Source organism: Chaetura pelagica, unplaced genomic scaffold (genome assembly GCF_000747805.2).
Source record: "Chaetura pelagica isolate M959 unplaced genomic scaffold, ChaPel_1.0 scaffold273, whole genome shotgun sequence".
Taxonomy (NCBI): Eukaryota; Metazoa; Chordata; class Aves; order Apodiformes; family Apodidae; genus Chaetura; species Chaetura pelagica.
In genome coordinates, this window is record NW_009952828.1 from 1217390 (window position 1) to 1231613 (window position 14224).

Here is a 14224-nt window from a genome sequence, read left to right on the forward strand (position 1 = left end):
GGAAGAGTTTTCCATGCATATACATACTCATCAAATACTATATTTAACATTCTTATTACATGCATGTGTGGTAAATTTGATACTGACCAAAATCTAGCATGGAATAGTAATAAATATAATTTTTCAAGATCAAGTTTAGATTTACCATCTTTCCTTGTTCAGAGCTTTAATAGAATTAGAAGGATTTTTAGCTTTATTTATGTAGCTTATACTCCTTAAGCTGACAGTTAAATAGCTACAATAAATTACTTCTGAAGACTGACCAGATTCCACATCTGGCACTAGAAAAAGTCGATTGCCCCTGCAGGCAAACAAAAGAATGAATCTTAAAAAGTACATCAGAGAAAGGTTAATCTGTTGGAGAATAAACCCTGGAAAGAAAGCAGAGTTGCCATTTACATAGATGGGTTGTGCCCCAGAGCAGTGGGTGTGGGTCTTCCCGTCTCAACAAAATGTTCCTCTCCTTGTAGCCAGGTTTCCTCTGTGTCTGACTTGGTAATGCTGCAAGAAAAATCTCACATGAAATAGCTCTGCATTAGTGGTGTGGTTTTCACCTTCAAAGCCTTAAAAGATCAGTTTATTTTTTTAAGTTTCTCTTTCACCTGAAACAGAAGAGTGTCAGATGTAGTTGTAGTTTCCTTTGGTTATAAAATAAGTTTAAATGCTACAAAACCAGCATAGGCATTGTTGGTTTTTTTTTTTTCCTTATGAGAAGCTTGAGGCTGACTCCCTTTATTTTTGGGAGTGGTATCAGAAGCAGTTTGTGATAAAGAGAATGAGGAGTATTTCTAAGAACCTAAAAATGAAAGGCCAGATGGGAACACCCAAATGTGTTGTTTCCAAAAAGGGAAATTAGAGCCGGCAGGTTTACACCCACATCCTACCACTGCATTATGTTGGGGGAGACAACCTGGGGGAGTCACTTCAAGTAACTGGTTTCAGGGTTACATGATGACATAAGAAGTTGGCATTAAACCTGACTTGCAATCAGCAAGTCTGTGGTTCAGTGCAGTGTTAGTTGTGGGTTTGACTTTGTCACGTCTCATGGGTGCACAAGTCAATCATCTGTGGGGTTGGTGGTGTGAGTAAAGCTTCAGTTCCAGCTCTGCTGGCTTTCTGAAAGCCCATCACTATGAAAAATGGTGTGTATTTTTCAAGCTAGGGTTTTTTTTCCTGGTGTTGTAAAGTGACCTTGTGAAATGTCTGGGCAATCACAAGTACCTGAAATAATCATGTAGCCAGTTCTTACAAAAAGAACTACTGGAGGAGGGAGGCTGAGCTGCAAACTCAAGGGTGTAGGAACATATGCAACTGTGCATAGCTGGGGTAAAGCAACTGTAAATAAATATGTGCTTTTGGGTGCCAGAGGCAGCAGGGGCTCACTTCTTCCATAGTGCTGATCAAAGTGATAGAATTACAAATTACTAAATAAGTGTTTCTAAATTCTAAAATTTAATTTTGGCCAGGTTACACTTAACATTGCTTCTTGTAGTCCCACAAGCAATTTTTGTCAGCCCTGGTCTATGTAGCTGGTGTGGTCCCAATAGAAACATTTATCACACTGCAGCCTGGGGGCTGAGTCTGTCCAGCTCTGTGTTTTCCCTCTTTGGAATGGGGATTAGATTTGCAGCAGATGAGTAATTATTTTAATTGTATTAAATTCTTACAGGAGCTGTTTGGGAGAGAGCTGCCCCAGACTGTAGTCAGCTGGTAATTTAAAAGACAGGATTGGTGTCAGGAAGCTGATAAGCCCATGTGGGGATTTCATTTCTTAGAGATTTTTTTTAGGAAAACTGGCTGGGGAGTTGCTGACCAGTGAGCTGTGACCGACTGGGAAGGTTGTGGGGCTGCATCTCCCTGGGCAGCTGGTGGCACCTCATGGGGTCACAGGTTGGGGAGAGGCACTGGGAGTGTCTTGGGGGCTGCTGGCTCCTGCCTTTCCCACCCTTGTGGAGGCAGCCTAGGGGTCCCTTGGGCAGCCTGGGGGTCCCCTGGGCTGGGTGGACTCTGCTTGGCACCTCTGCACTGAGCCCTCTGGAGGGGGCAGAGCAGCAAGAATGTCTCCTCCGCCTGCCTTTGCACAGAGCCAGCTTTTCATCTGCCTTTCTTTCCCATTGTTCTGGCATTTCTCATGCTGGGAACTCCTGCCTTGCAGAGCAATTTAAGGGCCATGTAAAAGTCCCCTGGACACTTGCTTAAGAAGTGCTTTGTTTTCAGACAGCAGCCTTTGTGTTTCTTCCCTTGTGCCTTCATTTTGACTTGTCCTTTCATTGTCCTTTCTCCCCTCCCTGAAATCAGTAATTCTTTCAGGTTAGTGTCCATCTCCAGTGCCCCAGCAAGCACTGAGAAGATGACTTACCATTCCAAAACAGGAAACACCACAGTGTGAGTCTGAGTAACACGTCAGCCTTTGAGTCCCCAGGGTAGAGTCCGTGCTCTTTATCCTCCCCAAGTACAGATTTTTCCTGACACTTTTAAGACACTTTTCCCAGGCACTTTTAAGAAAATATGCTCAGTCTCTTCAGAGACAGGACCACACCACAGCTGTCCCTTCTGTACAACCTCCAGTCACTGCATATAGCAGTGATATGCTTTTGTATGTGGGTGCTGAGGGCTTTGCATGGGCAGTGTGGTGGGTTTTCCAGGACAGGTTGTCTCCACACAGTTTGCAGACCCCTTCTGAAGTTTGTTCTGGCTGAGGATGCAGGAGAAGCTCAGTGCCAACATCTTGTAGGAGTCCTGACCCTTGTTTCAGGCTTTTGCTCCTTTATTCTCTCCCAGTGTCCCTAGCTTAAGGAGCTTCCAGCCTTTATGTATTGCTCTTGAACAAGGAGCTGTAAAATCCTATTGAAATCTGGGATCAGGCAAAGTCACTGTATTCCCAAACACCTGTTGGCGTAAACGAGCTTGAGGTACTCCAAGGTTTCTGACATTTAGTGGTTGGCAGGTGGGTTTCAGGAGTACTTGCTTGATTTAGGAAACCAGTCCCATCCATGGTCTCTTAATTCCCAGTATGATGTTGAACATCACAGGGAGACCTGCAGTTGGTGCCTCCATCAGGAGAGAGGGAGATGGGTAGAAAACTGGAGTAATTTGTAGTTCGTTTTGAATCTCCAAAAAGATCAGAAGGGTTTTCTCAGAAAATCTCTGGCAAAGAAGACTTTGTACAAAATGTGCTTTCCTGCTTGACTAAGAGATAAGGCACAGGTGATATCACTGTGAGTGCTGAACCCTTTCTTCCTCCAGCTCTTTGCAGACGACCAGGAACTAGTTTTCCACCTCAGCCCATTAGTGCTATGACTCTTGCTTGCTCCAGGCTTTCAAAAGACAAGTGGTAATTCTGAGCTCTTTGAATGCCATGAAAAACAGTCAGTACAGCATTGCTCAGTTTGTCACTGTTGGCCTTCCTTTCCCTAAGCAGTGATTTACTGATCCTTTGACTGTTCTGGTCCTTCCAGCAGACAGGAATATCACTTGGAGACTTTTCAGAGTTCTTGCTCAGTTGGGAAGCCGGGTAGATAGGGAAGGTGATGGCCACACCATTGGCAAGGGAGCATAAGAAAGAGGTCATAAAATCATAAAATGGTTTGGGGTGGATGGGACCTGAAAGATCATCCAGTCCCACCCCCCTGCATGGGCAGGGACACCTCCCACCAGCCCAGGCTGCTCCAAGCCCCATCCAACCTGCCCTTCAACACTGCCAGGGATGGGGCAGCCAAAGCTTCCCTGGGCAACCTGTTCCAGTGTCTCACCATCCTCACACTGAAGAATTTTCCCCTTGTCCTCTCCCTCCCTGCCCTTGTCCCAAGTCCCTCCCCAGCTTTCCTGGAGCCCCTTCAGGCACTGGAAGCTGCTCCCTGGAGCCTTCTCCAGGCTGAAAAAGCCCAGCTCTCAGCTTGTCAAGGTTTGGTACCAGCTCTGGTACCAGAACACGTTTGCCCGGCTCAGAGACAGGGGAGCTTTATTACCCTGTTATCAGATACTTAATTCCCATGTAGTGTTTCCTGCTTGGGAGCTTCCTTCAGGCATTGAGGGCAGAAGAATGCAGTTCACTCTTTTGTAATTTTATGTACCGTTTAGATTTTTCAGACACCATCACGTGCATGGCTGCCAGGAGAAGGTCTGTGCTCTTTGCAGACAGCCCTACTGTTGTTTGCCTACAAGGACTTCCTCCTTCCCAAAAACGTGTGTAGCTATTCTTTTCAGGTGCTTTTCCCTGCCCATCCAGTCCCACCCCCCTGCATGGGCAGGGACACCTCCCACCAGCCCAGGCTGCTCCAAGCCCCATCCAACCTGCCCTTCAACACTGCCAGGGATGGGGCAGCCAAAGCTTCCCTGGGCAACCTGTTCCAGTGTCTCACCATCCTCACACTGAAGAATTTTCCCCTTGTCCTCTCCCTCCCTGCCCTTGTCCCAAGTCCCTCCCCAGCTTTCCTGGAGCCCCTTCAGGCACTGGAAGCTGCTCCCTGGAGCCTTCTCCAGGCTGAAAAAGCCCAGCTCTCAGCTTGTCAAGGTTTGGTACCAGCTCTGGTACCAGAACACGTTTGCCCAGCTCAGAGACAGGGGAGCTTTATTACCCTGTTATCAGATACTTAATTCCCATGTAGTGTTTCCTGCTTGGGAGCTTCCTTCAGGCATTGAGGGCAGAAGAATGCAGTTCACTCTTTTTTAATTTTATGTACTGTTTAGATTTTTCAGACACCATCACATGCATGGCTGCCAGGAGAAGGTCTGTGCTCTTTGCAGACAGCCCTACTGTTGTTTGCCTACAAGGACTTCCTCCTTCCCAAAAACGTGTGTAGCTATTCTTTTCAGGTGCTTTTCCCTGCCTACCTCACGTTGGCCCTTCAGGTGTCAAGTTCCCATGTGATAAGAACAGTTTTCTTGGGAGGTCTTTGTCCCACCCAAGGAAAAACCATGCTGTCTCAAGGCATCTTGCAGCCTCTGACCAGCAGAGGGATCCCCAGCCCTGCAAGAGAGGGAAGAGTCCTCTGGCAGAGCTCTGAAGGAAATGTTGAAAAATTACAGGCAAGGAAACAATGTATAAAGATGTGAGTTGAATCCTTCAACCTGGAGAAGAGAAGGCTCCACGGACACCTCGTAGCAGCTTTCCACTGCCTTAAAAGGGCTCCAGGGAAGCTGGGGAGGGACTTTGCACAGGGGCAGGGAGTGAGAGGACAAGGGGTGACAGACTGAAGCTGGAAGAGGGAGATTGAGGTTGGACATTAGGAGGAAATTCTTGAGAGGAGGGTGGTGAGACTCTGGCCCAGGTTGCCCAGGGAAGCTGTGGCTGCCCCATCCCTGGCAGTGTTGAAGGGCAGGTTGGATGGGGCTTGGAGCAACCTGGGCTGGTGGGAGGTGTCCCTGCCCATGCAGGGGGTTGGAACTAAATGGTCATTAAGGTCCCTCTAACCCAAACCAGTCTGGAATTCTGTGATTCCAACAACACTTGTTGTTTGGTAACTGTTCCCCAAACCTGTTACTGGGTAACTCGGTGACTGTTTTAATGCAGATGAAAATCTTTAGGGGATGTGTGAAAGCACAGCATTTTTTATTAAAGTAGTTTTTTTTTTAATGTATTGTTATTTACCTCTATTTAACAACTGTTTGTTATATTAAAAAATTGTATACTTGCTTCTTGCTGCCCTTTTTCTTACCTCATTTAATATCAATTCTCTCCCCACTCCCACTGTGTTTCTTTTAAATAAGTCCTTCACACAGCAGCAGGGTAGGTGAAAGAAACAAGGGATGGAGGATAAGGTCATTAGAACTAGTGAGTTAGCAAGTGGGATTGACAATTTGTCTGGTTTAGACAGTTTTGAGACAGAGTGAGGAACAGAAGTTCTGTTCTTTGCAGGGGTCTGTAGCTGTTCCTGACTTAGACTGGATATTAAGAAGAATTTCTTTACCAGAAGAGTGGTCAGGCACTGGAACAGCTGCCCAGGGTGGTGGTGGTGGAGTCACCACCCTTGGAAGGATTCAAGAAACATGTAGATGTGGCCCTTCAGGACATGCTCTAGTGGGCATGATGGGTGCTGTTGTCTTGTTTGGAGGACTGGTGGTTTTTTTTCTCCTGAGGGGTCAGTTAGACTTGGTGATCTTAGAGGTCTTTTCCAATTGTTTTGATTCTCTGGTTAGTACAACTGTGCTGTGCAGGAACGGGACTTGAACATGCTCATTTAGCTTAGCTGAGAGCCCTTCCTAGTTAAGCCCTGTCTGAAACCTCAGTGAAAAAGGAGATCAGAAGCAAAAGGACATGCCCAGGTTGTTGATTAATCCCTTGGCTGCTTGATTTCATCTTGTGAATTCACCTGTTTCTTCCTGACCTGCAGGAGGTGTCACCAGTAGGAGCGGCCACTACATCTCAGTTGCTCCAGGGGCTGAGGCCAAGTTCCACAGCACCTCCAGCCTCTGCAGCCCCAGCAGCACTTGAACACATCCCCACTGCTGCTGTTTTGGGGTCAGCTCATTTAGCTTAGCTGAGAACCCTTTCTAGTTCAGTCCTGTCCGAAACCTCAGTGAGAGAGGAGATCAGAAGTGAAAAGTCACATACACATTGTAGCTTAACCCTGTGGCTGCTTGATTCCACCTTGTGAATTCACCTCTCTCTTCCTGACCTGCAGGAGGTCTCACCAACGGGAGCGGCCGGTACATCTCAGCAGCTCCCGGGGCTGAGGCCAAGTACCGCAGCGCCAGCAGCGCCTCCAGCCTCTTCAGCCCCAGCAGCACCCTGTTCCCTTCCTCCCGCCTGCGCTACGGCATGTCCGACGTGATGCCCTCGGGCCGCAGCCGCCTGCTGGAGGATTTCCGCAACAACCGCTACCCCAACCTGCAGCTGCGGGAGATCGCCGGCCACATCATGGAGTTCTCCCAGGATCAGCACGGATCCAGGTGGGGTTCGGAACCCGGCGCTGTGGGAAGGCTCTGGGGTGGGGGGGAAAAGCTGCTCTTGGAGTTGTTTGCGTCGCGTCTTGAAGCGAAGAGGGAGAACAGGGAAAAGGAGGTGTGAAAACTCAAGTGCTGTGATGTTCTGACCCTTCTTTTTGAAGGTTTGGGTATAGACACTGACAGCAGGAGCTCCTTTGCAAGTGCTGTGATGTTCTGACCCTTCTTTTTGAAGGTTTGGGTATAGACACTGACAGCAGGAGCTCCTCCTCTGAAGAGCAACTTGCTTGCTGCATAACTTGCTTGCTAGTCCCACTGTCACAACTCATTCTAAAGAGCCACCTGGATGAGACACTTTGCTGTGTTACTGGTTGAGATCTATTTTGTTTTAAATGAGGAGATTTTTTGGGATTATTGACAATGACTTGTGACTGTGCTCCTCATGGCAGCACCCACCTCGAGGTTTCAGATGGCTGGGTAAGGCGACTGTGCCTCAAAAGTTTGTTTTGCAAGAGCTTGATGTATGAGGGTTTTGGAATGGATTTGTGTTAACAGATGCATCAAGGGGGTATGTGCCAGTAGCATCACACCAGCCCTGTTTTCCAGGTTTATCCAGCTGAAACTGGAGCGTGCTACCCCAGCAGAACGTCAGCTCGTGTTCAATGAGATCCTCCAGGCAGCTTATCAGTTGATGGTTGATGTTTTTGGAAATTATGTCATCCAGAAGTTCTTTGAAGTAAGTCTGCATTCCACTACAGTCTAACTTGGATGCCTTCTGTGCCAAGGTATTGGACAGGCTCATAGAAACCCTGCTATTTGGCTAAAATGGTGGATAGTTGCCAAAACTGATGTCACCTCCTCCCCACAGGCTGTTGCATCTTTCCTGTTGGGGTGACCGAGGTTTGGGACTCAAAAGATTCATCTGAAAAGTAACACTTAGCTTTGAGATGCATAAGGTGTAGGAATAAATAGCAACTTATCCAGGAGATGTAGGTCCAACCAGACTTCTCAAGGATGCTGTGCTGAGCTGTCAGTACTCATGTATTTAGGAACAGAAGAGAAGCTTTTCCAGTGAACAGCATCAGCTAGAAGAAGGTGTTTTGTTTTCATACCAGGAGGGTGGGCAGATGTCCAGCTGTCCTTCCTGAGCCTGATCTGTTCCTTCTCCACCAAACTTTGGTGGTTCTTTTATCCACTAATCTTATATCAACTTTGTCGAGGATTAGCGTGTGGACACAAGGCACCCTGGTGACTCCAGCACCTTTGACTGGAGTTTTTGACACGTCAGGCTTGTCTGACTGCTGCCTGTTGCCATCCGTTGAGGTGGGGTTGGTAGTTTGCAGTGTTTGTTAACACCTCAGTGCTATGGGGTGGGTGGGCTGCTGGGCCACGTGAGAGGGTTGTGCTGGTAGTGACTGCTTGTCATCTTCCCAGTTTGGCAGCCTGGAACAGAAGTTAGCCTTGGCAGAACGTATCCGTGGGCACGTTCTGTCCCTGGCTCTGCAGATGTATGGCTGTAGGGTGATCCAGAAGGCCCTGGAGTTTATTCCCCCAGACCAGCAGGTAATTGTAAGTTTCAATTTTAACTTTCTTCTTGATGTTTAATGTTCCTTGCCGTTTGGTGACCTGAACTGCGACCTTCTGTTCCTCTTGTGGCTGGTGTTCTTTTGGTTTGGTTTCTGGCATGTTTGTTGTGTTTCTGTGCATGACAAGTATGTGACACCATCCTGGGTCTCGTTGTCATCTCCTTGTTTCACTTAACTGGTAATGGTGTTGGTTCTCCATGAATTCCCTGAAACCAGGTTGTGTGTGTAGGGGAAGCTGAGAATGACAGTGAATTAGAAGATATTTTTTAAATCCCTTGAAGGAAGCAATGCCAGAGTTTTGCCTCTAATATTTGCTGAGATATCACTGCTTTGATATGTGGGTCAATATTCTGCTTTCCTCCTCGTCGAGCCTGGCCTGGCACTGGGGAGATGTGGTTGATAGCCCGAGTCCCACTCTAAGCTCATTAATAAAGCAGTTCCCCCAGGGTTTTATGAACAATGAATTAAGGTGAAAAATACGCTAGGCAAGCTAGCTAATAAAGGTGTTAGGAATCATAATACCAGAATCTCAATGTAGGTTATTAAATTAAAAAACTGCAAGAGGCTTTAGGAATTCTCATTCCCTTTAGGCTAAGCCTGGGCTGATCTGTTGCCTCAGTGTGTCAGCAGAGTGGAGCCCAAGCTCCAGCACTGCTGCTCCAAGCATTTGCTGCTTGTCTTCCTCCAGAATGTTATTTATGAGTATGTTCTGTTCCTGAAATGCTTGGGTTTTGTATTGGTTGCAAAACTGAACTCATCCAGTTTTGGAGTATTGTTAAAAACCCAAAGCCTGTCATTCTCTGTTTTCTGATTGTGAAGCTTTTAGTCTGCACATGTAGTACATTAGCCATAACTCAACTTTATCTGCTGAGGTTCCTTAATGGTTGTGCATTATTTAAATACCAGCAAGTTCCTATCCCACTGCTGACCCCATTTTAGCAATATATGAAGCTGACACCCAAAAGCTTTGTGAAGTTCTGGCATTTTAGATTTCTTTCTTTTTGAGAGGAGCAGAGAAGGAAATGGGGAATGCACAGTAACATTGTTGATCAGTAATATTTCTTAAATTTGAATACTTTACTTGTAAGAGGACACTCAGGCTCAATGGAAGGAGGGGTTCCTTTCCTAGGAGTGGGGGGTTTTTTTTGCTGTTTCTTTAGCACAGCAAGCTTCATCTCAGCACTTGGCCACTGTAAAACTTCCAATTGGAAGTACATTGATGCACCCTTCACACCTTTCATCTTCCTGACCACGTTTAGCAGTGAAAATTTTGCATTTATCAGCAGTGAATCCTGGTGGTGCTTTCTGTTTGCCTCTGTCTCCCCCTCATAGAACGAGATGGTACGGGAGCTGGATGGCCACGTCCTCAAGTGTGTGAAAGACCAGAATGGGAACCACGTGGTGCAGAAGTGTATTGAGTGTGTGCAGCCTCAGTCCCTGCAGTTCATCATTGATGCATTTAAGGGACAGGTAAGTCTTTCACCAAGATACTGACTCTGATCCTTTATGTTCTTACATGTTGCTTTGAATAGCATAAGAGTGCCTCTAACTTCCTTAACTGTTTAAAATTTTGGCAAGCATCAGTTAGGCTTGAAAGGCTCATGCAGCAACATGAGTGAGACAGAAACTCTTTGGTCCTGTCTCTCTTGCCACTTTGTGCAGGGGTGTCACAGTGAAACATCCTTGCAAAAATGTGGTTTCCTGGAATATCAAGTATTTTTTGACTGATGGAAATAAAAAAGTCTCTCACTAATCCGTCTTCATGGTAAAGGTGGTGAGCAGAGTTTGGTGGTGGGTGTAGTCACCTTTCATTATTATTCCTACCTGTGAGGATGGCTGAGAGAACTGCTGTTTCCCAGGGGTCTCAGACAAGGGGAAAAACATGAGTTTCACCTAGAAAAGGGCAGTTACTTGTGCTTCATTCTCCTGTTGGTTTTTTTTCATGGTATCCCCTCCTGCATTGGTGTCCTGGATATTGTTGTGTAGGTGGCTTTATTCTGCCTGTAGTCAGCTTTTCTTCTTTTACAGCAGCACTGGTTTGGGCATTTCCAACTTCAACTTAATTGGCTTTGGAGGAGGACTTTGAAGTGTTGAGGGTTTTGCCACAGGGATGCAAGGATAGCCCAGGGTTATTAGGCAGGAACCAGGCTTTAGTAGTTTGGCTGCTCCTGAAGCAGCTTTGAAAGTGAGGACTTGCTTGGCTATGTCAAAACAAGCAGGATTCTAGCTGGAAACTTGCTCAGCAGATTTGCTGGTTTGAGTTCAGCTTTGGACCTTCCATTAGGGAGTTAGGAGAGGCAGAAATACCCCTGGGAACTTGGTTGATCACATGGATGTTTCTTTGACCAGCCATCCCAGTTTCATCTGAACTTTCGTGTGGAAGATTAAATCACCTCAAGACTTTTTTTCTGAAGTTAATTGCATGTGGAAGATTAAATTTACCACCTCAAGACTTTTTTTCTGAAGTTAATTGCACTTCAAGTCCTGTTGTCCTGCACAGTTTACTCCATGGTTATTAAAAATTTGCAGACTGTCAATTGAACTTCAATGCTTGGATTTGCTACTTTTGTTAATTTTAAGCCACCAAATAGGACTTTGTGCTTTAGACAGAAAAATGTGCAGCAATAATAAAACGTGTCATGTTCTTACCAGTAGATTTGGTAATCCTTTAGAAATGAGCAAGAAGGTTCTTTGTTGTCACTTCTCCTAAATGCAGTTAAGGCTTTTAAACAAATCCAAACAGTTGAGGAAAATCCTTTGCTTTTAACCTTTCTGGTTCCTACCGTTTCTTGCATAGCTTAAAATACATAGCTGGCAAGCAGTAGCTTGGCTTTATTCTTCTAATCCAGTGTTCTAGCACAGCTTTCTACTCAGGCTTGGCTGTCCCAGTGTACTTTTTATTACTTCAAGAGGCTTTGCCATTTGTTTTCCTGCTCCATGAGTGGGGAGACTGAAGGCCAGGTAGGGATGTGATGTGATCACCCAGTTGGTCCTGTGGCAGTGGGGAGCAGATGGTTCCAGTTCATCCTTCTTGGAGGCTGCAAGCTGGTGTTACCTGCCATGCCTGAGAAAAACCACCATGTGTTCATTTACTGCCAAAAGGTTTCTGGGGTTCACAGAGACTAACAGATGTGTTGCTGCCTGTGCTTGCCTGTCTTTGTCAACTGCAGGTTTTTGCATTGTCTACACATCCCTATGGCTGTCGTGTGATCCAGAGGATCCTTGAGCACTGTCTTCCTGAGCAGACCCTTCCCATCTTGGAGGAACTTCACCAACACACCGAGCAGCTCGTTCAGGTCAGTGTGAGAAGGGGGAACGTGGATGCTGGGAGGTGTTTCTCAGTTACTGCTTTGTGTTAGGAAAGTTCCTGACAGCCTGTTTGGGACTGCAGCTGTAGTGTTGCTGGGGTCCTGGGAACACAGGGACTCTGTTCCTGAGGAGGAAGGAATGTGCCAGGCAAGAAGTGCTTCACCACTAATTGGTTTGGCCATGTGCAAATATCCAACAGATACCACAGCTGTAGTTACTTTCCTTTTTTAAAAAAGATCTTAAGAATTGAGTGTGTGCATGTCCTAATGCTTCACTCCAAGATCATGGGATGTTTTTGGTTGGAAAAGACCGTTCAGATCATTAAGTCCAACCGTTAACCCAGCACTGCCAAGGCCACCACTACAGAAGTTACAGTGCAAGTGAGAGCTTAAGGGAGTTGATACAAAGAGCTGATTACTTCTAGGAGAAGAAAATACCAAGTAATAGGTGTTCTTAAAATGTGTTGGTTTTATGCACACACCTTTCCTGGCTACCTTCGCTCTCCCTTGCTTTCCTTCCTTTTTTTTCTAGGATTCTGTTACTGGGGTATAATGGATGTAACATCAAGTAGACCCTGTCCTGTATGCTCACATATTTAGTTCATGGAATGTGGAAAGAGGTTGAGCATGGCAGTTGGGCATTGGGTTGTGTCTCTGCTACCATGAGCTGGGAAAATGTGTATCTTGTGATCAGAATATACACACATTCAGAATATGAACATGCATAAGTCTCCAGTAGCTAGAGCCATGACACAGCCCTGCAGGACATGTGATTTGATATGTTTGAACCTGGAGAAAACCAAGAAATTTGAAATGAGCAGAATATTGATATTTCATGATCAAGGAAATGGTTTTTGACTTTTATAATGGGTACAAGGATGTAACATTTTACCTCTTGGTAAAGCTCTAGAATGCACGTTTGTGTAGAAGTAGAAAGTATTTACATGGTTTATATGGTATTTTAGTTAGTGTTTAGTTTAAGTTTATAAGTCTTAATGCACATTGGGAACTAGTTTGATATTAATGGTTCTTGTCCACGTTTTGTCACACACTTCTGCTGTCTCTCAAACAGGATCAGTATGGGAACTATGTTATCCAGCATGTACTAGAACATGGTCGGCCTGAGGATAAGAGCAAGATTGTAGCAGAAATTAGAGGCAACGTGCTCGTGTTGAGTCAACATAAATTTGCTAGGTATGAATTTGTTCCTTCAAGTCTCTACACCCCATGGGAGCATGGACACCTGCTGGAGTTGCAGAAGAGTTTATTAGGGGTGGGGTGTAGGCAGGTGAAAGGAGGTGAAAGGAATTTTTTTGCTTAACAACAGAATGCTATTTTTAACTGCTTGTAAACTGGGATCAGGGACTGGCAAGGTAAGTTTTACTTGTAATAAAGGAGGATGAAGATGTGGAAGAGTAGCTCTGATCCAAGTTCCTGAACTTGACCAAGAGGTTTTGTGTGTGTTGGGTTTTTTTGGTCATTTTAGTGGTCACTAATTGGATAATAACGTGTCACAAGAGCATTCCACTGCCTCTGGAATGAAGAGCCACAAGGAAATTTTGGGAAATCAATCTACCAACAATCCTTTTTTATCCCACTTCTCTCAGAAGACTGTTTTTTTTTTTTATATGTTGAGTCTTGCAGTGTTTTATGAGACATGCACAGTGATACTCTCTTAGGGACAAGGCTCTTGGTCCAGATGCCATAGGTAGGAAACAAAATCCAGGTACCTGAGTGGATGTAAAGATGAATAAATACTTCCCACATTTGTAAATTCCTTTTGTGTGTAGTTTTTAGCCATTTGAACATGAAGGCTGAGCTCTTCAAAGGCTCAGTATTTCCCCTTTTTATGATTAATAAAATAGTGCTTTAATACTTTAGGACACAAGGGAAGTGTACCATTAACAAGAATTAGAAGAGTGTGGTCTTTAATGTTGTTATTTCAAACTCTTCCTCCCTGACTTGCCTTGCTCTTTTTTCCTAACCTTCTTTCCAGATGGAACGTTAATTAGTGTAGGATGTCCCCTGAGCTGAGCACTAGCTGTGGCAAACCACTTGGTGATTCTATGATTCAGTCAGGGATGCAGAAGATAAGACTTGCAAGATTCTCCATCCCCTTTTATATCTCCTATTTAACTTGGCTCTCTGGAGAGCAGAGGCTTGTCATCCTGTATATTCAGGAATTCTGGAAGTTCTCTGCCTTTGCTGAGATCTTTTGATTCCTGAAAAAGCATTTCCCTGTTGGAATGGCCCTTCATTACTGTTGAGCTCCAAGCAAAGAACAACTCATCAGCCTCTCTGAGGGGCACCCTGTAGGAACAGACACTGATCTCATCATAGAATCCCAGACTGGTTTAGGTTGGAAGGGACTTTAAAGATCATCCAGATCCCCCCTCCTTCCATGGGCAGGGACACCCCCCACCAGCCCAGGTTGCTCCAAGCCCC

The 14224-nt window shown here is 45.5% G+C and overlaps 1 protein-coding gene across 5 annotated transcripts in view; it reads left to right on the plus strand.

The window, feature by feature from the left end:
• The window catches only part of PUM1 (pumilio RNA-binding family member 1), a 78186-nt gene that overhangs the window by 58287 nt on the left and 5675 nt on the right, over nt 1–14224 (plus strand). For 4 of the 5 annotated variants that reach the window (XM_009995155.1, XM_009995152.1, XM_009995153.1 and 1 more), the window contains 6 exons: nt 6624–6891; nt 7492–7621; nt 8320–8454; nt 9804–9941; nt 11642–11767; nt 12852–12973. In XM_009995155.1, the coding sequence (XP_009993457.1) occupies nt 6624–6891; nt 7492–7621; nt 8320–8454; nt 9804–9941; nt 11642–11767; nt 12852–12973 (919 nt within the window). The remainder of the gene's footprint in view (nt 1–6623; nt 6892–7491; nt 7622–8319; nt 8455–9803; nt 9942–11641; nt 11768–12851; nt 12974–14224) is intronic. The other variant, XM_009995154.1, reaches the window with a different exon arrangement.